We start from the raw sequence: 25,007 nt of genomic DNA, 5'->3' as shown, positions 1-25,007 counted from the left end.
GGACAATGTTTTATCAGCTGAGTTAAATATGGTTTTCGATTTGATAAAACAAAATAAGTTGGTACTGAACATCTCGAAAACCAAATCAATTATCTTGGGATCGAGTCATAAACTGTCATTTACACCAAAGATGAGTTTGAACTTGTCTGGGGAACCTACAGAATAGGTAGATAAAGTAAAATTACTAGGCACAATAATAGATAGTCAGCTGTCATGGGCAGAACATATTGATACCATAGTGAAGAAGCTGGGTTGTGGTATCTCTATGGTGAGGAAATGTCTTTCTTATGTCCCTACACACATCGTGGGACAGGTGGCTAAATCTTTAATTTTATGTCACCTGGATTATTGTGCACCTGTATGGTCATCTACATCTAAAGGTCAACTAAAGAAATTACAAACTGCCCAAAACAGAGCTGCCAGGTTAGTATTACATTGTCCCATAAGAACAAACACTATCAGTATGCACAGTTGACTCTCATGGTTAACGGTAGAGAACAGGCTGGTTTTCAATACAACGAAATTTTTCAGAAACACTGTCTTTTTTTCTCAACCCAAATATAACCAAATTGTTAGGTGTGATCAGGTTCATTCTCATTTGACTAGGTCAGCTGATGATGGCCAGATGATGTTACCACGCCCAAAATCAAATGCTTTAAAGAGAACAGTTATTTATCGTGCCATCAATCATTGGAATAATTGCCCACTGAATATACGTAAAATGAATAGCAAAGTCTCTTTTCATTTAAAATTGTGAGTAGGGAATGGACATATTTACTGTATGAATGTAATAATGAACGTAATACTGTAATAACTTATTCTGAATAATTTCTGCTGATGTTTATAATGATGTCTACAATGTTTTACTGCTTTTAGATTATCATTGTTAAATGATTGGATTTTATTTTTTTATTATTTGGACCCCAGGAAGACTAGCTCGTCCCACTTTGGTGACAGCTAATGGGGATCCTTTTAACAATAAACAATAAACCTGCTATGTCCGTTGCTGGGTTTGTTCGCCAGTACAGTATTTAACCTGCTGCCCCCAGTTCAGAATCTCAGATAAAACTTGGAAGTCTCCCCTTTCCCCTCTATCCCTGAACTGTTTGCTGTTGCAGTGAAAGAAGAGCTTCTCTGCCTCCTCTAACTGATAGAGCTACAGTAGCTGTAACAACTTCTTTGCTGGTTTTGCTCTCTTTCCTAACTTCTAATCTCCCCCATGGACATTTACTAATCTCTCATTTGTATTAAAATCACAACTTCATGCAGAATGTCTGACTTATAAGGCAAATGAGGCATTCTACTGTTTCAAGCTCAATTTAAGTGAGTGATGGCATGATGGAGACGCAGGAAAAGCCAATGTTTTGCCTGTGATGGTTGTGTTGGAACACAGTTGACAAGCTTTGACCTGTCCGTGATGTTAACAGAAATAAACAACTATTTTTTTTTCCGGGTAATAAAAATTGGCCTGTCCAACCTAAACTAACCTATCATCATTATGGACCAGGGTTTGCACCCTAGAGTGTATCTGGTCCTATTAAATGGCCTTATATGTTCTGGTTGCTAAGCAATCGTGCAGAACAAACATTGGACCTGATGACTCTCACCAGATGGATGCTTGTGATGTGCAGTTTTGTTGACACTGAAGTGGAAATTCTAAACTGAGTAAATTGGAGGCCAAACTGTAGATATCTTGAGTGTTGCTTCTCCAACATTAAATAGCTCTAAATTTTTCTGACAGATGCACATACGATTTTAATGATTGAAAACTCACATTCTCTGAACTCTTGTAATGCTTCCACGTACTGCTAATTATTATTTAAATGAATGGCTTGTCTGTGCGACGGCTTAGTAATTGTGCTTTAGTTCATTTAAATTAAAATTTTTAATTTACATTTGTTTTCCACCTTTCTGAAGGGATTATTTTTTTTGTAATGCTGAAAGCTGGCACATTTGTAAGGTGAGCCTGAATATTCATAAATATGCTGCAAACTGTAGCTGTAATAGGTGTTTGACATTTTATAAAAGTGTTAAGAATCACACTTCATGCAAAATGTTCCCATTAAAGGGTTTTTTGAATGTGAATGCCTGATTTGAATCACTGCAAACTCTTATTATTATATATCCTGAATAAACACCATAAAAAATAGTTAGATGGAAATGTTCTTAAAGATTTTACAAAAAACTGTTCTTGATGATAGTTTGGGAATATTGATGTCTCTGTTTAATAACAGTTCTTTAGCGACAATAGCAGCATGACTGGAATGGTAATGTCTGTCTGTCGGTTGGTCTGTCCACCACTTTGGTCCAGACTGAAATATCTCAACAGATATTCAGTGGATTGCCATAAAATTTTGTACAGACATTCATGTTTCCCAGAGGAAAAATCCTGCTGGATTTTGGCAACCCCATCTTTCCCTCCAGCCCCATTGTCAGCTCAAAATTGAATTTGTCCAGCACTTTGGTTTAGTAATTAAACCTAAATAGCTGCATCAACTAAATGACATTCCCATCAGCTTCAGCTTTACTGTATACTGCGCATTTAGTTCTAATTAGCCAATGTTATCATGCTAATATGCTAACGTTATAGCTGCTTGGCATTAGCATGTTACTATTGTTGTTAACATGATAGCATGCTGATTTAGCTCAAACCATCTCTGTGCCAAAGTATAGCTTCACAGAGCTGCTAGCATATAGACTTTGAAGAATGATGTGGGCCAGCAACATGTAAGGTAACAAAAGGGGCAAAACAAAAGATTTTTGGCAAAAGAAATTTGGCACTTTGCGGCTCATCATGTTTTAGCCTGGTAATGTAGCTCTGTACTCAGACTGCAGGATTTACCCAAGGAAAAAAAAGCCATGCAAATACTGTAAGCTGAGCTGAAATTGCTCTACTGCTGTAGGTTATGGTGTGTGAGTAATAATCCTATTAGATATGTTAGCCAAGCATCCATGAATACAAAGAAGGCACTCTCTTTGATTTCATGTGTGGTGAAAGGACAGGGATATCCACTGTTTGAAATTTCAATATCGAAGACCTTGTCATTTTGGTGTTATTTGTCTCATTAAGTACAGTCTTTTATTCCCGCCAAAGGGTGCAATCTCCACTTGGAATATTGAGTCTCTTTTTACACAAATTTCCATTACTTTGCTTTTCATTGAAGTGGCAAGGGAGTAATGGAGAAATGCCCTGAAATATATACAGCGCCACTAAGTTTTGTGTTGATTTAACCAGTGTTTTATTTTGCATTTGAATGGCACTTTTTTTCTCCTTTCAATATCAACTGAATCCTTTCAGAATACTGCTTTTTAAATGATCTGCTAGAACTACAAAAAGGGAAGAGGGCCAATTTACATTTCTTTTTGATGAGATAAAAAGAGCTAGACTCTTTTTAATATATACTGTAGGTTGTGTAGGTTGTACCTTGTTCAGGTTAATAATCTTTAAGAAAAGCATATGAAAGGCATACATGACATTCGACAAGATTAAGATAAAATCATGAAGCAATGTTACTGTGCATTAGTCATATTGCTCTTTCTTATTTAGAAACACCACTAAACTGTGCTTTCCCCCCCTTTTGGACAGAGAATAGAAGAAAAGTTCATGTAAAGCTTTTAAATGCCCCCAATGAACTCATTCCATCACATTTTCAAAGCTCAACAGAAACACTTTGTGTAAAGAATTGATGCATAATTAGCTGCAGCAGTGGCAGCTCTGGTAAAAATGAGGAATTACTTTTTTCCTCCTCAATCTTGCCCTGTAAATAAATGCTTTGCTTGCAAAACTTCAATGGAAAAATGTTGATTAGGTCACTAGAATGAGGGTGTATGCAGGCGTGTGTGTTTATTCTGTATCACTAGAAACCTTAAAATTAAATACACCTAGCCTAAACTCTTTTGTGCTGTGAGTTGAATGAATTTGCACAAAGACTGACAGCTGTCCAAAGATTTAAAAAAAAAAAACATACAAGCACCTATACAGCTCACTAATTAACACATGATATCTAGTTTGTTGAATCTGTACAATTGACATCGTATGAAAACGTTATGGTTTTACAGAGGGGTCTGTGCTGGACAGACAGGCTAGCTGTTTCCCTGTTTTCATTTTTTTTGCTAAGCTAAGCTAACTGTTTCCTGACTGTCGCTTCATATTTAGCAGACAAATATGAGGAGTATCAATCCTCTCATCCAACGCTTGGTAAGAAAGAAAATGATAGTAGCGTGTTTCCCAAAACTATGCCCTTAGAGCTTGAAAGATTTATTTTTTATTAAAATGTCTGTTACACACATTCATGGTCCCCTGAATATGAATTGTAATAAAATAATGAATTCTTCACCTTCTTCATTTTTCTTTTCTCATAATTTGTTTGAAAAAGACAGAGCGTGCACACATGATGATAAATACTGAGGTGCTGCGAATGGATCACGCCTAATAAGGCATAAAGCAAAGAGCAATATAACTCTCTCTTTACTTATATAAGAGAGAGGCTACATATATCGACAGTATGCTCCGAAGCTGCCCTCATACTGCTGCTCTGTAGGAGAATTATTTATCTCTTGCTCTATTCCTGGAGGATGTTGTTGACAGTGTCTCATCTCACTGTCTGAATACCACTGGCTTCCATTAGGGCAGGAATTGCAATGTGATGTCTTTGTTGGAGGTTCACCAGTTACACTATATTCAAAAGCTTTGAACAGCAGAAGTAATACTGAGGCAAGAAAGGAAACATTTATTGTTTATGAATGTGGTGTCACACATGTCCTGTCAGAAAAAGAACAGGGAGGTGAGGTCTTTGTATGAGGTCTTTGAAATAATCCTGCCTCCCCTCTTCTCTTTCAACAGGCAGCTGGACTTTGGAATTGTTCCCATCAAGAACAATCTGCACATTCGTGTAAAAGCAATACATTGCAATTGCAAAAGACAGTCTAACATTCCACATAACAACTAGGTTTTACATTTGTGATGCCCACTGTAGTTTATATTGTTATAAAAATGTACAGAATAACATTTTTGTGTCTCAGTGCAAAAGATATATTCGAAAAGAATTTCAGAAAAGCCGTGCCCTTGATAAACATCCCCCCACGTCTCCCCCTGATCTGTGCCCCAACAGTAAAATAATTGGCCTATTCACAAGACCACCAATAAATAACCAACAGAAGCAGTATTACAGTCACCGTCAGATAGCAGCAGTGTTTCAGCTTTGACTTTAAATACATATTCACAAACACAGTGTGTCACTGTACACCCACAATTCATCAGAACAACTTTAACTATAGATAATAATAATTACAGTTGTATTGATAGTAATTACCATGAACAATAACAACCAAAAAAAAAAGTGTCACATCTGCATTAAAGTATTTACATTGCTTTTTCAAGTTCTGTGGCTTAATTTCCCGTGTGTGAATTTCCCAAGTAAAAGAAGGCAATGAAGTGTCTCTAAGGTAAAAGGCTGGGAGTGGGGAGTTTATTAGCTGGTACAGATGCTGTTGATGGAGATGATGGCGGGGTCCACCAGTCCCAGCTCCTCGTGCTCGTTAACACACAGCTGATAGCCGCAGCCCCGCCTACGCTTCAGCGGGGTCACCTTGGCGTCGGGCTTGGCGCGTGGCGGCAGGAGGAAGCCAACGCTCCCCGCGATCAGCATGTGCCAGATGCTGTGGATGTAGAAGTAGTTCTCCTCTGTCTCCACGAAGGCATAGAGGGCCACGGCAGACGTGGCAATCATGGTTCCCGGGAAGAGGAAGAACACCCACCGCTTCCAGGTCGGCGGGTAGCAACGCCGCCGACGGATGGTGCGCACCGTCTGACAGACATAAAACAATGTTTTCAACTTAACCATTTAGACCTATTTTCTTTAAGTAAGTTTAAAATAACAAACTAAAGTCCAAATCTATTTCATAGTTTATGTGGTAACAGCTAGTTTTAGTTTTTACATTCCTTAAATGGAGTGAATATCAAACTCTCCTTTGTTAGGTTTTCTAGGAAAAGCCTGCACAATTGGGTCATATGTAAGATGAAAATGGGTCCATTTGATGAATACCCACTAATTTATTTGAGCTTCTTTATTTGAACACTATGCCAATAACCTAAAATACTGACCTGGTCACTACTTCACTACACAATGCTTCTCCAGGCTGCACGTAAGTGAATGTGTACAGGTGTTGTTCGGACACGTTTGTGTGTGTGTTTGGGGGTATAACATACGTGTCTAAAGTGTCACGTTTAGCAAACCACTGTGTAAAGACAACGCAGAAGAAATCAGGAAATGGAAACAAATTGCACTCTGGTAACAGTGTAAACAAACCACTACATCCACGAAACACGAAAGAAATTTGGATTGCACTGTAAGATGGAGCAATGACAGGATGGGCAACATTATTAAGTACCTTAAAGGTGCTCTAAGCGCTTCTGTTGACGTTCAAAGTATTTTCAAACAAAACAAGGCTAGCTCGCCTCTCCCTCTTCCTCATCCCGTCCCCTCTCCCTCCCTTCCGTGCTTCCGCGCACTAACCCCTCAACCCCCACCCCCTAATCGTTCTTGTCGGTTATTGGCTGGAACACTGGAAGACTGTTTGTTATGTTTGGTGGTGCAGGTTGGCCAGTTGGTTTTTGTTGCCGTTTGTGGAGCCTGGGCTGTCTACAGAGACCCGTGTGTTCAGGGGACCGGCAGCTTGCGGATAGTGAGGAGATGTTTGCTGTATGTGACAAAAAATGTTGTAGCCTAAAAAACGTGTGACATTAAAAAGGAATTTAGATTCCTATGCTCTGCTAGAAGATCACTTCTGGCAGTACTATGCTAAAACGTATGACCAAACTCTTTTTCTGAAATAAACAAAGTGCAGGTCAGCACTACATGTTGTTGAGATTTGGGAGGTATGCACAAAAAGCTTTAATTCCAGTTGTGTGCTATGCAAGAAACTGAAAAATAAAATGTTTTTCTGTAATTAGTCTCAATGATTACAAACTAAGGGACCCATATAATTTTACATTATTATTTTATTTATTTTACAATTGATCTCAAAGGCCCCCGTGTTTAATGCTCTCCTTTCCTTAATTTAATGAACACATTTCATGCCGAAATAGGATATTGAATTGGGAGATCACACAGGGAGCAGTCATTCAAAAATGGAGCGCAATGGGATTTGAGTGAGGGAGCAGCAGGCAGTTTACTTTCATTGGAAGAACAGAAGGATGGGATTCTTAATACATCTCCGTTGGTTTTATTGTCTGAAATTTGCATTCATGCCTACTGCTGCAGCATAAAGTCCATCACAATGATCATAATCAGCTGACAGATGTTTTAAATTGGTCATCAGTGATTGGCCCGTCACCACTTTGGCTATTTTGCTATTTATGTGTTCTGTTTGGCAGTAACTGTATATGATGTCTCTATTTGTTTAATACGGAGAATGTGCTTATTCTTTGCTGAACGTGTGGCACAGAGAGACATTTTATTTCATTTCTTTCTAAACAGTGTTTAGAGAGTGCTTCATTATTGGATTCAGTCTCTATTTTTATCGGTTCATAAACACTGATAGCTTGCATTACATTTATTTTCCCTAAAAATTACCATAAAGAATCCCGACCTTGTCAAGGGAAATGCAAGCTGTTCATGAATGACACAAATTAAATGTATTCTATGAATGTATAATGAATACATAAATGGTTTTGATTGAGTTATTATGATGTATACATTTTAGGATAAAGACTAATAATTTACATGAAGCCAAGTTAAAAAAAGAAAACATGAAATGTTTTGTTACTGCTCCACTACCTTTGGAACTGTACATTTTTCTGGTTATGACTAACAATTTCAGACTAGGACGGTGTTTTCATGCATAAGGACCTCATTTATTTTGGAGGGTTAGGAATATTTGGCATTGACAGATTTGAACTTATCCCCTTTCTTCTTACTGCTCATGACACCTCTGCAAAGTAGAAGATGCTCCGTGCCCTTCACTTGACTGATCTAATTCGGTTGTGTCTGGGAACATTCAGAATGCCAGGCTTTGCAGAAACATGACAAGTTGAAATGAAAGGGCTCTTGTAGAAAATGTGTGGCGCTCAAACTCAGAGGTGCAGCACTGAGGAAAGAGTGCTGAAATGCAGACATACGCTATGTGTGCATGCTTTGATTACGTGACACTTCATAATTTATCAGCTGATAAATTATGAAGTGTCACGTAATCAAAGCATGCGCACAGATTTATCTTTAAAAAAATGGCAACATTAGCATAACATCCAAGTTACTTTTGTGGCTAGTTACTGTGTGGTTCATCGCCATAGGACGATTGTGTCTTATTGTTTCAGTGATTTTGACACTGCACACAATCTGTGTATACTTTACTACTTTACTACTATTGACACAGTATACCAGACCATAATATTTCAAATTTGTCAAATAACATATGTCAACAAGCCATCTATAATTGAATTACAACCAGCCAAATAGTGGAAGCCAATGGCTTTATGTAAACCTCCAAATACACTCACATTTGAATGATACAGTAGTGCCCTGCATGAATTCTGAAGCGCTGTTGTTAATCTCAGGAGAAAAGACTTTCAATATGCTTATATATACCGTCCTACCTCTGGTGCTTAAACTGGAGGGTTTACATGGTGAATTAAACAGTACATCATCTTCCACAGTTTCTGTAGGATCCTCCAGCTCACATACAGATAACTCTCAGAGCTACAACTCCCACACTTTATTCAAAGCAAAGCTTTCTCCAAGGCAGCCTCAACTCTTGTTTTCAAACTCATGTCAGAGGTTTGGTGTTAAAGGCTTTTTTTTCCAAGAACCTTGCCTGAAAGACTATTATTTTTTATCTTTTCAGTTCAGGGAGCACAATATGACTCGGAGAAGAGTCAGTGGAAGTACAAGCTGACTTATAATGGAACTACAACCCATGACTAATACCCGCAGGCTGCAAAACTTTTAAAGCCCCTTTCATGCTAATGTAAAATAGCTTCATTGGTCAGAAACCCACTGTTTTTAACCATGCACATGTTCCAGCCCCATGTTCCAGCTCTAAGCTCAAATAATGGATTAAATCATTTTACACTTACTAGCATATGCAACAATAGAGGGACAGTGCTGGCACATTTCATCTGCATGTTTGAACAAGCTTGTCTATGAATGTCAAACACACGTGTATTAAAATTAATCATCTTTTATTCTGTGTAGAAATCCCTTGTAGACCAGTTGTTCACACACTGTAAGACGTAATATTTTGGGGGAAATACAAGATCAAAAATATAATGTTGTTATAATTTTGTCAAACAGAAACATACTGAATGCTACAAATAGGTTTATTAAATGACTTCGTTTTCTGCTATATTACCATCAACTGTTTAACTTGGTAATTTTATTATTATATATATATATATATATATATATATATATATATATATATATATATATCATGTTAGGCCTTTATTTCCACAGGACAGATGAAGACATGAAAGGGGAGAGAGAGGGGGAATGACATGCAGCAAAGGGACGCAGGTTGGAGCCGAACCCGCAGCCACCGCACTGAGGAGCAAACCCCTATACATGTGCGCCCACTCCACCAACTGAGCTAACCCGGCCACACGGCTACTGTTTCTAAATGCAAGTAAACTCATTATGGAATAAACCCACTTTTAGCTCTAGGCTACAGGTCTACTGTGCAGTAAATATATGAGTTTCCCTTACCCATGCCACGGCCATGATGCCCAAAGCAAACAGGCTGGGCCCCAGCAGGTTCCACAGACCGTGACGGTCTAGCTGCAAAGCCATAGAGAGAGACATCGCCCCCAGCAGATACAGCACCTTGACAAAAAAAACACATGGATCAATAACGGCACTTCCTAAAACATTGTTGACACTGTTACATCCGCAGTAAATAGCAGGATATTTCTGATGTCAGAAAAATATTTTCGCTTTACATGTAAGAAAAATGGTGACAAAAGCCGAGACAACTTTTAGTCACTGTATGTATTGTGGAACTACATGCACCTGTGTCCTGTTTTTTTTTTTGGCATGTGAGAGTTCTACTTTTCCTAACACAGGTGGGGCATTCATGGAGGTCTAGTGTAGAACTGTGTTGCTGCTGCAATAAAAGCTTGAATGTACCACGAACAGGCAGGAGGAAGAAAGATAGTGCTGTAGTATTGTGGGTGCAAGTTCAGTAAGGTTAAGAAAAATAAATAGTACAGTGAAGAAGAATTTAAATATATTGTCTGTAGTTATTTGGTACTGGTCACCATAGTAATGCAATATGAACTCTAGCTTGAAAAGTGTTTCTTGTTGGCATTGTGATATAGCCAGCAAGCTAAATTAGAAAACTATATATCAGTATATTAATGGTTAGGGCTGGATATATTCTATATTTTTCAAATTTTTAACCAATTTAATGAAGAGATCAACACCAACAATAAATTGATCCTACTAGCATGTATTGTTTGTGTAGCTTGATACAGCTTCCTCCATTGTTGTTTAAAAACACATCAATGAGCCACACTATTGCACTGGGTGGCGTGTTCCTTCATTATCTTGCGCACACACACACACACACACACACACACACACACACACACACACACACACACACACAGTAGTTAATTTTGACTCAATCCCACATACTGTCCTGAGGCCTGTACTACGAAGGTTCAGGTTCAACCCAGGGTTTTGTGTATCACGACGGTGGATCACTTGTTACCGGGTTAAATCGGCGTGGTAACTTATGCTGAACACCTAACCTGCTCGGGAGCAGGTTATGTTCGAGATTAGAGATCAACCGGTGTAAAAGCACCGCCTACTGACCAATCAATACTCGATTGATAACAACGTTACAGTGTTCTTTGAAGATCCGGTGGAGCGCGGTGCGCAGAGAGAGAGAGGTGCGCTCATAAAAGTTAAAACATTTAGAGACCGACAACCCCATTAACATTCTCTGATGGGTATTTTTTATGAAAGATATATATTTTCAGCGGAGGGAATTACGTATAGGCTATTTGCCGGCTTCTTGAGCCGTGTGTTGCCAATACCTGCCTGGAAATCTAGACCCAAATTCCGAAAGATTAAGGGTCTGGCATTGAGTAATGAAAATGGCCCAACTCGAGGGGGAGCACCAAGCATACATTTGAAAATCTCACTGCAACAATACCAATCACAACAATACACGGGGTGACGTATCCAGAGCCCCATATGCTTAGCTACCAGAGGAGCTAACTGGTAGATTAAACTGTCATCATCTGTTTAGCTCCCCTGTGGCCCGCCTATATCAGATACACCGATGTGATTGGTGCAGCTCGGCTACAAGGGCATAGTTAATGAGCATCATTACTCAATGCCAGAGTGACTCGCTGAGCAAATTCAAATTGTGCTCTCACGAAAACTCTGGATTTCCAGGGTAGCCAATGCCACACATCAGTTAGAATTATGTTTTTATATTTTTTTGATTTTCTCTTACCACTGCCAGGGTTGCAATTGATAATATTATAGGCTAAAGCAACGGCAGTTTATGAAAAGCAAAAGTGTAATTATGGTCAGATCTTGTGCCTGACTGATGGGGAAGTGATATTGATAAGCTTTTTTTGCCAGCTTTCCTTCCTGCGTTTTGCCTGTAAAACCGTGTCTGTGTTCTTCATATTTATGTAGAACTATAGTTTGCTCTTCTTATGTAAAATATGCAGCTCTGGTAGATGTTTGAGATTAGTCATGCTGTGCAAACAGCGCCTCTTTTATGTTAATGCGCACGTCGCTGGATTGGGAAACCCTGGGTTGATTGAACTAGTTGTTAACCACGATCGTGACACAGCTTATGCGGGACCACGGTTGTTAGGTTAGGTGAAGCCGTGTAACTGAAATAAATCCAGGGCATGTTGAGCTTGATTCGTAGTACAGGCCTCAAGTGTAGTAAATATGCACCAGAGCAACAAATGTGGTTTAATCTTCAGCTGAAAATAGACCTCCACAAATATGCTATTTATTCCTGTTTGAATAATACAAAACTGCAGTGCCCAGATGTTTTAGGAGATAAGGCTTTTTTAAGTAAACAATATCTTAGTGATCCATTGTTAAAGATTTACATATTCTGAAAACAATTGGCTTAGGGTTAAGTACCACAGCAAGGGCAGTGAAGTCAGAAAGTATTGAGAGACGGTTCAACACGTTGTTTGTAAGAAAGAAATATTAAATAATGCCAGACTTATAATGTAATGTTAACAGCCACTACTACAGCTGGCTTTTACAAAAATCATGCAAATTTGTGTTAAAAAAAGAGAAGCCTGCCATTATGTAAATATGCCATCAGTTTAATGTATCAGTGAGGGAACGGTCAGTACAAAAAATAACTGTCTTTTGAAGTCTGTTGAAGTCAAAATAAATATGTGTATATATAAATAAGTGCTCTCAGAGTAATACCCCAACTGAACTTCCTATATATAAGTGAGAGCCACAATATAACAAAGAAAACAAAACGCTGATAGAGGCCCATGCTATAAATAATGCCATTTTAACTTTTTTTTTGTCAAGCTTACAATTTGACATAAAGCCACAGGATATAAAATGGATAAAGTGAGAGGGAAAAATCAATAAGATGTGCCACACATGCTTTGGGAGAACCTAAGCCTGTGCAGGATGTCAGAGGTCTGCAATCTTCTGTCTGGAAGGAAACGAGAGGAGAAATTGGGGATTTTTGAGCGGGGAAGGGATGACCTGTGCTGCAGGAGAACAGAACTAATTGGCACAGACCAAGGGGTAGAGGATCAGCGTAGTGCAGCCCGAGGACTCTGTGCAGCAACAATCATCACTCATACTGCACCGCTGGATCAAACTGGGGCACCCAAAAATGCATGTAAACATGTATTGTTGTATGCGGGCATGAATGCATGGATGCTCACAGGCAAGGGTTTCGCTGTAATGAATTATTATCTGTCTTGGTGACAGACGAGCCTTTGGAAATTCTGCAGTCAGATAATCAGGTTTTAAAATCTCCAAGGAGTGCCCAACTTATTTTGGTGAGAACAATGTTATCATAACCGCTCAGTAAAAGAGGGCCAAAACTACAAAGATGAGAACCAAGTTGTAATAAAATGTAATTATCCTTTAAATTTATGTTTATGATTCTGACGGAGTGACCATTAGCGAGTTGAAACTTTCTATACGTAAACGAGCAAAAATGCCCTTGCAAGATATTCTGCTGACGTATTTGCGATGACTTCTAGACCTTTGAAGGTCCATAAGTCTCACACACACACACACACACACACACACACACACACACACACACACACACACACACACACACACACACACACACACACGTGCACACTATCAGGTGCTCCTAGGTCCTTCACCCTCTACTGCTGCTGCGGTCATAGACATAAACAAACAAACACACACACATACACAAACAAACAACCGCACACAAACAAACACACACACACACACACACACACACACACACACACACACACTGAGTCTTGCTAGTACACAAACACACACATCTCCACTTCCCAGTCCTGACATGTGCGATTTGATTAGTGACTGCGTACTGCAGAGCTCAGCACAAATGAAAACTCTAGAGGACAGCAGATGTTCGTATACTCTCCCTCCCTCCCACTACTCCGCCCCTCCCCCTCCCTCTCTCTCTGTCTCATTTATGGACATGGGCACACACACATTACACATACACCCACAGACACACACTTTCCCTAAGACTGCTTTGTGTCTTCAAGCATCTTGATCTGCCATCTTGGTGTGCAGCCAGGGAATGACCCAGGGAGAAGGTGCACCTGTTAGTGTTTACTGTTATCCACCGCAATATGTCAACAACCAGAGAATTTAGCACCAGGCATCGCTGATTCTAACACATTGAGCTTTTAATTATTGACTACAAATTGAGGCATATGCTGTACTCATTTGTATCTTTACTTCACAGTTCTTCAGCTCTACCTTTTAGTCCTCTAATCCCTCTTTGCTTCAGGGTTTATCTCAAGTTGTCGACCACTAACATGGAACTCTCAGCCAAGGTGCTGCCAGACTGCAACATATGACAGTGGACAGGCATTAAGATCAGAAGATGTCTAGTTCCAGATGTCAGTACCACTGCCCACTTCTAATATTTTGCCAAGCAAATCACACTGTTCTGGAGTTGCTCTTGTGAATGGCTGGCTTCTTTGTTTAGAAACACAATCGAGCCAATCAGACGGTGGCGGAGACGGTTCAACACAAATGCAAAAACCATCTCGGACACCATAAATCAGAACCTTTTGTGGGAAGATCTAAAGGTGGTGACATGGGCTGCACTCCACATGGCCTTGTCGATGTGCCGCTGTTTACATTGCATCAAATGTATTTATATTCAATTATATATTATTATAATTATTCATATTAAATTATAAATAATTTTAGATAATATATATCAAAAAGTTCACAGTCGAAACAAAATGGTCATTCAGCTGGACTGTCATTACAAATGTGCCTACACTCAGCTACAACTACAGTTCCATTAAAATGGTAATTTTTCCTTCAACTATGTCACTTGACTCTCCTTTAAGGATATTTAGGATGAACTACAGTATGCGCCTACCTGTTTGATGATGGACTTTAGCCTGGCCATCGCAATGACAGTGACCCACACTGACATGAGCGACCCGAGGAAATCACAGAACTGCAGGACGTCATACTCCATGATGCAAAAGACCACAATACCCGGCTGGTCACATGCATGGTAGAACTGTCAGAGAGGGAAAAGGCAGTGAGTGGTCAGACCAACCAGCAGATATGTCTGAAAAAGCATCAAAAATTGGTTCAGTAAAATTGTTAATTATAAAAATAAAATGGTGAGTATTTTCTTACCTGACAACACACTAACATACACACTATTAAGTGATGGTCTGGTTTGGTCTATATATATACATATCCACCACTGTTACATCCTGATTACTTTCTGGAAACAAATGCTTTTGTGTTTGTACATGTTTTAATAATTTAAAGTTATTGTCAATTTTTGAAAGTTTTTTTCAAAAAATATAAATGTCTAAACATAATTCCCACATATTATTAGAAAAAATACATACATCCTAAAGATTCACTGTGACAGATAAAATATGAATTATAAAATCATGCCAACAATTAATATTTTATCTGGCTTAGTATTCTATGCACTAAAAAGGTATGTATAAAGGCTTTAGGCACATGTTATTGAAGGCCCAGTTTATTATGCAACTTCATTTTATACAATATATGTAGTAGGGGGTCCCTGCTCCATCTCTCTTTTAGTTAAGAAGTCCTTGGCTTAAAAAGACATTAAAGACCACTGTTATAGAGGATAGAACATGCACTACTTTGTTAGTGTGGCAGTCACTCACAGTGGAGAAGAACATGGTGAAAATGTAGACTGAAGCCTCCAGCAAGTAATGGCTTCGGATGGCGATGGCCACAGGCGGGACGAACATCAGGTTACTGAGACAGAGCAGCAGGGTGGAGAGGAGCTGGAAACTGTAGGAATAGGCCTCCGAGTTGTCTGTGCATCCCCAGCCATCCCAGCCTAACACACACACACACACACACACACACACACACACACACACACACACACACACACACACACACACACACACACACAGTCAGTACTGTACTGTATGATGGTCTAAGGAAGTTGAGATCTAAGAGAGTAGAGAGCTTTTGTGTCTACAGTCTTTATACGTTGGAAAGAACTGGAGTTAAAGGAGTTTCGACTTCCTGAAACTCTAAAAAAAAGGCTTTAGGAAAATCTTCTTGAACTTTTTAGCTGAATGGATGAGAAGGAGCTCTACTGTTAATGAATCGGGTTGTTTCAAAAGCTCATCCCTTTAGAATGTTCAGTATCTCTTAAAATGGATAAAATATTTATCTCTTGACAAGATCAATGCTCCATCGGCCCTTTCTTATAAACACACATTTCTCCGTGAAAAATCAAAAACAGATCTGTGTGAAGTTGTTTGTCTTGTAAGGAATAAAGGCACCTGGTGTGAACTCCCTCTTATGTTAAAACACCCCCGCTTTGCCACTTGAATTGGATCCTTATCAAGTAGTTGATTGGATAAGACAGTGAGAATGAAATATTCGTGAGCACTGTTGAACGGAGGGTTTGCGGTGTGAGACGTGCCAAGGGCGAGTGCTGAATGCAAAGCGTCTGCCGGGAAGCAGTTACACATGTGAAGTATGACAATGAATAAAGAGAAAGCAGTCCCGATAAAAGAAGATCAAAGGCAGGATTTTAAGTTTCATAAGCTCATCTTTTATTAAAAAGCTGTTCGTAATTAAGAGTGTGTTTTATTGGCTTATATTAGAAGATTAATACCAGGCGGCTGTATGACTCATTGTACAGCAGCACATACAATTTAATTGCTTTCAATTCTGAAAAGAGACCTCACCTTGCGCTCTCTCGTTTTCTTGTCACTCTGCATGATCTGCATGATCTTCCAACAACAACACCAAAGTATTCATTCATGTATCCATTTCTATAAAAAAACTTTCTTTGTTTTGTTGGTAACAGGCTTCCATAACCGTGTTTAGTGAATGGAAATGTAATTTAAAAAGGCGGACGTTCGAATAGAATCAAATTAAGACATACATACATAACATAGACATCCTAATTTCAATTGTGTTCACATTCAAATTGTGCACAAATTCAAATCAACAAAGAGGAGGGAAAAGCTCCTATGTGAGCCTGAAAAATACACTGACAATGGCATGCATTGCAAAAAGATTTTATAAGTAAACTGTTACCTGCTTTGCATTCACAGGCAGCATAGAGATAGTTGTTTGTGCGCAGAAGCTTACACTGACCATACGTCCCACAGTCATTGATGCATGGAGTCAGGTATGCACGCATATACACCTCGGCGGTGACATTGGTGCATGCCTCAAATCTGGAAATGTCACAGACAGGCAGAACGCAGATAGAGGTGAGCATGAGAAACATCACTGGTAAATGTAGTCAGTATTAAGGTAGAAAATGTGCAGTGGTGAACTGCAACTGTGAACTGCAATGTTTTATTATAAATTAAACTACCCAACAATATAACGGCCTATAAGTCCAGCTGAAAAGTCCACTGCCAAACCTCCCAGATTCAGTCAGTGTGGCTGTAGACTCTGTCTTATTGGTTTATGTTTTCCAGCACTATGTTGGAGATCAAAAGGTCATTTTAGGGTTGTCAGAAGTCAGACAACTTTACTCTGTTAAGCTTGTGCAAACTCTAAAAGCATTTACAAAAGTAGTTTTCCACAAATTATGTCTGTGCTTTATAGACCAACAAGGAAGTTAGAGTTCTACTGTGATAGTTTAACCTTCATTAAGTATCTCAGTTGGTTACCACACTTGGATTTCTTTACAATACTCCTATATATGCCTATAATAATATAATAAGAAAGACCTCGATTTTTAATGTCAAAACTTTCTTTTTTGTACTTTTAGAGAACCATTTCAACAAAAATGTACATTTTTATAGGAATTTCATGTACTGATAGAAGTTGTTGTTATGCCATCATTTAAAAACTAACAACTGCACATGAATCTATATATAATTGATTAGAAAGAAACTTGCATATTTCTGCTTGCATTGTATCCTTTCTAATTGCTCATTCAATCAGGAGGTAACAAATGTGTTTCTTTTCCTTTTCATAGAACCCATTCCTTTAATTGGCACAGCTGCTCACTTCCTAATCCCTAAATTACAACACTCAACTTAATTGTAGCCTTGAAGAGCACCTATCATTCACAACAACACCTGATTAATTTAGCATGTGTAAATTTGTGGAAATCTAACACATAGCTACGTGAATGTTTTCCACATTTTCATACCTCAGCAATGCCTTTCATATGAGGATAAGACCATGTCCCGTACCATCTGCTATTACTTGTTATTGAAATTCAATTGGAACTCCCAAGTGGCCGGTGACTAAATCTGCTCAATTTCATTCCGTTCACATCTTCGTGCCATTAAGGGTTCGGCAATACAGCTCAATCTGCTGAATAGCTAATACGCTAATACAATGCGTTGGCCAACTTAAAGTAACATTTTCCCCTCCTTCTCTTTACAACATATCTCACAATGACTTGAAACAACCCTCAGAAAAAGAGTGTGTACTTATTGCACTCATCTGTGGATTAAACTGTAAATGAAGGTGCAGAGAATAGATAACTAGATATTTCTATTCAAGAAAAGATAAGAGCTGTGCCCTTAATTAAAAACCCCAAATATCGTGTAGGTGCAATGCACTATGGTCTGCTTAGCATACTAAAGATAAAAAAAACTAGTGTCTCGGCCTAATTTTAACATTTCTTCCTGTATGAACGGTGATCATTTTGTCTAAATTTCCCAATATGCAAATGTGGAAGATGAAAAATCTACTTTTTTAAACCTCAAAATCTAACCCTCTTCCATGTCATATGCTAGGTGTGCACCAGAGGCACATTTATGAAGCCAATCCCAAATGAATCTGCTGGGTGACAGATGGGAGAGAATGTGGCTGGATGAGGGAGGCAGCACTGTTTAATCAGTGAGCATGGTGTCTTCATTAGAGCACTGAATTAATAATTTTGGTAAATAGGATTTTTATACAATGATGTTTTTAAGAGATACTGAATGTCTTATTTTTGCAATTGTCTTCCTATAATTGCCAGCAAATATTGTCTCACAGAGGTTGCTTTGGGGCCACTGGGACTAAGCCAAAGAATTAATTATAAGACTGTCAAAAATGTATAAGCTCATAAATTATGTTTTGGAGACTTTATGGGTTGACTACTCCAGAGCACACAATTAACACAATTGTTTCCTTTTTAAAGGTATAAAGGAAATAGTTTAACATTTTGTGAAATCCACTCATTCACTTTCTTGCCGAGAGCTCCAGGAGAAGATAGCTACCACTCTTAATTTCTGTATGCTAAATATGGCACTAGCAGCTGGCTAACTTAGCGTAGAGAACGGAGAAACAATTGGCTCTGTCCAAAGGTAAAAAAACACCTACTGACACCTCTAAAGCTCACTATTAACACTAAATATTTTTGCTTAATACGTAAAATGGGGATTTCTTATTTTTTACACGTGTTTGTAAGGGAAACCAGCAGAGACTCTAGGAAGTTACTGGTCCCAAGCAGTCCGGCTCATAACCCCCTGTAAAACATTGAATTGTCGTTATAGTTTGGCTTTTGTACGGTTTAAACAAACCAGATATACTGTAACATGTTGATCAGTGAGCTTTAGAGGCGCTGTTCTGCTGATTCTTACATTTGAACAGTGCTAGCTGTTTCCCCCTGTTTCCAGTCTTTATGCTAAGCTAATTTAGCTGGCTGCTGGCAGTAGCTTCATATTTAGCATAGGCCTCCAGCCATGATAGTAGTACTGGTCATCTAAATCACGTCAAGAGCGCAAATAAGCGTATATTATAGTTTAAGTGTCAGACCTTTCCTCTAAAGCCATACAATGCAGGATTTGGCGGTTGCTGTTGTAAACACATTCAAAGTTGGCCACAAATAAACACACACACACACACACACACACACACACACACAGATATCTGCACAACCCTGGAGTAAGGTGTTGCATTGCCAGATTTTGTGTGAATGCAGCCAAAGTGCACATGCTTCATACTGTCCACTGTGGCCTCTCTGAAAAAACTCTGCATAATATACCTTAAAAAAAAACAGCAGTTACTTGTCATGTATAATTCTAAATGCACTTGAGTAAAGTTTTCCAGTGAAGCACAGTGTAACCATATAGGGGCTATCTTATAGCTTATATATATGAAATATAGAATTAGTATTGCCTGTTTTACCCATGTTCAGTGGCACATAGAGAGCGCAGACTGAGGTACCAGGTGCCTGTTTGCGGATAGGGAATCCTCAATTTGGTGATATTAACAGAGGCATTCACAGAAAGGAAAAACCCAGCCCCCGATTCTGCAACAGGTGAAATAAAGTGATAGAAACATATTTTAAAACGCTTAAACAGAAAATGCATTAACAAGAACAAGTTACATAAATTTACATTTATTTGCTTCTGAAATTTTGCAGTTAAAACATTTGAAATTGTTGAAATAATGGAAGAGTTGAAGTTTCAGTCGAAATACAAATACTGAAAGGAGCTGAAATTCAAACGGATGTGCTAAATGAAGTTGAAGTGTTAATTTAGGAGTAAGCAGTGAGGTGATGTTGAAGTATAAGTTGCAACGAAACCCCTGACCACTGAATCACTAAAAGGAGTTGAAATGTCAGTCGTGTGTAGGTGATAAATTGAGCTTGAAGTGTTAATTAAAGTGGAAGTCCTGATAGAAATTAGTGCCAGTTCTTAAGATAATGTCAGTTGAAGGGTTGGCTGACGTTTAAGCTAAACAGTTGGAGTAAATTGTGTATGAATAGTCAAAGTTTTGGGAGTTAGAGGAGCTGGAGAATGTTTTTGTTGCTCAAATGTGAAGAACTAGAAGAGTCTCACACTCATTTATAAAAAAAAAAAAAAGATATATTATTTGTAATATTAAACATTAATTATAGTATGCTATAATAATATAATGGAATATACTGTTTATTAATTTGGGGCTATATTTTCAAAGGTAAACTTGACGTACCTGATTCACATTTCAATGAGGAGTTTTCCCATAAGAAGAGAGGCATCCCATGGTTCAGGCAGCCAAACACTGTGACATTAGCTCCTTTCAGTGTAGACTGCAGGAGGAAACACAAGCAAATGTCATTCATCCATCCAACCATCAACCATCTGCTGCCATCATGCTGGTGAGCTAACACTTTTCATGATTACCTCAGGTGTCATTTCAGCCGTCAGATAGTAAACTTTAAAACTAACAAATCAAGTGAAACTGCTCTCAGTCTGTCTGCCTGAGGCACCTAAATGAAGATGTTGGCAGTTTATCTCCTTAAAGCATCAATTATACATTAACACGTTCAGGCATAAAAAAAAAAATAATCCTGGAGAATTATTCAAGCGTTGGGAGCTGCATCTGCTTATACAAATTGGCTCATTCCGCAGAGAGGTGAAAGGAGACCACTACAGTCCAATTTGGTGTATAAGTAAAAGGACAATGGGAGTACAAATAGCAGCAATAAATTACTGCATCTGTTCATAAAGTATCAGTGTGCACTCAGGCATCAAATTCCCGCCCCACACCCACCCACCCACTCCCATCCCCCCACCCACTCCCATCCCATCCCAAAATGAGCATAATGTATATGCAGGGAGTTGGCAAAGTTGTTGATTAATGCAATGACTCAACAAACACTTTGCCAGGTGCTGAGATTTCAGACTTCCTAAACTCGCCATCTGGCCTGTACTCTCTTGGTAGTAAGACTCAATCAGGCCCACTGGCATTTCAAGATAGCCCCTCCCCCCTCTCGTCCTGAAATACTGTATCTTGACAGCTATGAAATGGATTGCTATGACATTTACGACAGATATTCAAGGTCCATAGAGGTGAAATTCTAATGACTTTCGTCAGGCCAGCTGACAGTCTTGCCTGGACGAGATAATCTTAGATTAAGATTATATTATACCCGCGCCCAGATCTCTCCTTTTCCCTTGCTCTTCCTCTCCTCTGCTCTTCCTCTCCTCTGCTCTTCCTCTCCTCTCCTGTTCCTCTCCTCTGCTCTTCCTCTCCTGTTCACTCTGTATCACTCACTGTGTGCGCAGTAGCAAGTTCAGACCAAAGATTCCCGATGTGATGAATCCTGCAGCTACTTGCAACGCTGTTTACACCAATGAGACGAGACAAGACGGTGTATCAGCTTCATATTCATCTACTCTTTGTACTTAGCTGTCTAACTTTCGACTTTTGTGTTGTTTCTAAATATGAATGTGGATAACGTGAGCGATAGTGAGATGCTTGCTAGAGTTGCGTTTCGAGTGAGAAATCTGCGAAAACGTTTTATTTCTCTGATTTACTGCTTTGTTTTAATGCCGCCAGGCGCTCTCTCTCTTCAGTCACTCTCTACCTCGCTCGTCCACAATCGTTAGGTGTGCACGCGGGCGCTTGTTGAGCCTCTGTCTCTGCCTTTTCCAGCTGACAGTTTGTGAAATATAAATAAAACATTATATTATTATTTGGGGTAGCTTAGGCTTTTATACAAGCTAATGGACGTTAACATTAGAGCTGGCCTGTTAGGTTACGTTACAAGGCTCGTAAACAGTGGCTGCGCTGTTTCTTACCTTGCTCTACGTTGACTTTACTAGTTCCAGCTTCACCGTCACCACCTTTTTTTAAATATTTGTTTAGAAAATCTCTAAGGCCTCTATTTTATTCTTCTCTTCTTCTCTTTTCTTTCCTTTTCTGAGCACCGGACTTGTGCTGACCGGACATTTTAAGCGTACTGAACTTCAAAACAAATGACAACATAAAATTTTGATGAGTGGCCAAACCATTTTTGTGTTGGGGGTGGGGGGTTCTTGACCACTATTTCAAAGACAATTAGGAAGAAAACAAATAAAAGCTTTTATGTAACTCAAATATTACATAGGCTATTTTTTCCACAAATAGGCCTATTTAAAAAAAAATTTAAATTGGCCCGGGACAACAGACCCGTTTGTCCCCCCCTATCGGCGGGCGTGACTTTGGTGATCCTCTGGCTTTTCCTCTAGTGCCAGCAGTTTTCACAGACATTCATGGACCCCAGAGGATGAATCCTCCTGACTTTGGTGAACCCCTGACTTTTCCTTTTTCTCCACTACGAGGTTGACATTTGGAGATAATAGAAAATAACTTCTAACGACTTTGGTGATGCTCTGACTTTTCCGCTAACACCACCAGCAGGTCAAAGTTTATTTTATTCTGGGTTATAGCTCAACATCTATTTGATGAATTGGCACATTTGGCACAGACTCATGGTTCTCAGACAATGTTTACTAATGACTTGTGTGATCCTGTGACCTTTCATTTTGTTCACATAATGTAGCTACATAGTGAAAATCCCACACAGTAAAATTCCAGGTGCAGTTTTCAACGAATAGGAAAGGGATGGGCATTGTACACATCTGTGCCCAGGGGTCCCTTTTCCTTAGCTTGCACGGCAGCTGGGTTCTTGCGATATCACGAGATCATGCAGGAATTGCAGGGTCACGTATCACACAAAATCATCTTTTCAGGCTTCAAGTAATGCGTTTGTGTCCAAACAACAGGCTGTTGGAGAAAATAAGTTTCCCCAAACTTGTTCCCTTTACCCCTGGCCCAGATAAATTGAAAAATTGAGCCAAAGGAAAAATATTTTCTTGTGTTGTGGTTCCAAAAATCTCTTTACATGTTCTTCTGGGCACAGAAAATCTTAAGTGATGACATCACTGTGCATGAGGAGCAACACAGCAAGAACGGCCAGCCAAAAATAAAACCGGTTTCTGAATTTGTTTTACTCTGCCTTAAGCAATTGAAATGAAGAAATAGTAATAAATAACACATCCTATTCTCACTTAGATATGCTAGCGGTTTAGATAAAATTCTTGTAGATTATTCATATATACATATTTATATATCATTCCCTCTCAGAAAATCTAAATGATATCCTGAAAACATTTCTATTTCAATCCAAAGTTAAGGCCCCCAAAATATAGGCAGGCTATAAGGTAATTAACAACCTAAAATAAAATTCTTATGGTCTTTTGATTACAGTCATAATTGCAGTCCCTTCTGAAAAAAAAAACTCATGGCATTTACTCTCAGAAACTTAGTCTAAGTGATAAAGACCCAAATTCATGGACACAAAAACATGGTAAAATATATTTTTTTCCGCCTATTGCCCCATTTCTGAACTCAAAATGGTTTACACAGATGAAAGCGTGAGGCTGTGTGCTTTCAAATGATGTATAGTTCTTAAGTGAGACTTCAACAGGATGCAATTTGGGCCACTACTTATCAATGATGAACATTTATTTAGGTGGCTAAGCTAAAGCCAGGCTACTGCCACTTTGAAGAGTTTATTTCCTCATACTTCAGCTTTAGTCAATAACATATTGTAATTCAGGTTATTTACATTGTGTTGACACAAATCATTTAAGCTCAACCTTCAGAATTAGAATCCATAATATCGTATGGTTGGTTTTAAATGATGGCCCCACATGTAACGTGCCCCTCCACCACCTTGGTTCAGCAGGATGTCAAATTAAGGAAGCAAGATGCTCTCAAGATACAGATGATTATTTTGTGATATGTTTGATTCTTCTCAAATATATCGTCTGAACCACTCATGTGCTGTAGAAACCAGGAAATTAATTTGTTTTCGACTCCACTCTGCCTGTCTGTGTGGAGCTCAAATTAAGATTTACTGATAACTTTGGAGGCTCCAAATGATGTCCCCTCAAGCTGGATGCCGACCCTGCACCCTGCATCTTTGCTGTCCTGTAACCAGTGATTCAAAAATGATTTCAATCACTTCTTAAAAGGGCTGTTGTCAGAGCATTGTTGATGAATTATTGTTCAGCTCTTGTTGTGCTTGCCTCTTTTTTTGTTGTGCCCCATTTTAAATTCATGCCTGTAATTTTAACGTTAATTTTGTTTGGGGTTTTATTTATTGCTGTTACTTGTAAAGCACTTTGTAACATTGTTGTGACCATTGCTACATTAATCACGTTTAATATTGTGATGTATATGCCTGATCCATTATGCAGCTGTTAGTTAGGATTGTGGAACGTGAGTTGCAGAGGAATAATTCAATTAGGAGCGCAACCTTCCAACAATGCAATGCTCAAGGTTACTGACTGATGCAAACTACTGTGGAGGAACTAAGAAAACTAGAAAATAATTACTACAACAGGACAGATTTCTGACTTCAAGTTTCATAAAAATGCTGCAAATGAAAAAAACTTTTGATGAATGCCAGTTAATCTCTGTTGTTTACTCATGTGGCATCTGCTTTGCTAAATTTCCCAGGAGTTATGCTGATGACATGTGCCAGGAAAGACAACAATGTCAACTATAGCAAGAGCATGGATGAAGCTGGCATGTGCACTATATGCTGCACATCCCAGTACCCAA

General features: G+C 38.9%; 1 protein-coding gene across 1 annotated transcript in view; it reads right to left on the bottom strand.

Annotated features, from left to right (window-relative positions):
• Positions 1-5,141: 5,141 nt before the first annotated feature.
• tmem8b (transmembrane protein 8B) overlaps positions 5,142-25,007 on the bottom strand; it is a 36,145-nt gene continuing 16,279 nt past the window's right edge. The window contains 7 exon segments of the mRNA XM_078249869.1: positions 5,142-5,807; positions 9,702-9,818; positions 14,584-14,730; positions 15,365-15,543; positions 16,767-16,909; positions 19,815-19,938; positions 20,604-20,700. Coding sequence (XP_078105995.1) covers positions 5,472-5,807; positions 9,702-9,818; positions 14,584-14,730; positions 15,365-15,543; positions 16,767-16,909; positions 19,815-19,938; positions 20,604-20,700 — 1,143 coding nt within the window. The 3' untranslated portion in view covers positions 5,142-5,471.

The sequence above is a fragment of the Sander vitreus genome, chromosome 5 (assembly GCF_031162955.1).
Source record: "Sander vitreus isolate 19-12246 chromosome 5, sanVit1, whole genome shotgun sequence".
Lineage (NCBI taxonomy): Eukaryota > Metazoa > Chordata > Actinopteri > Perciformes > Percidae > Sander > Sander vitreus.
This window is presented reverse-complemented; position numbering and strand designations above follow the sequence as displayed.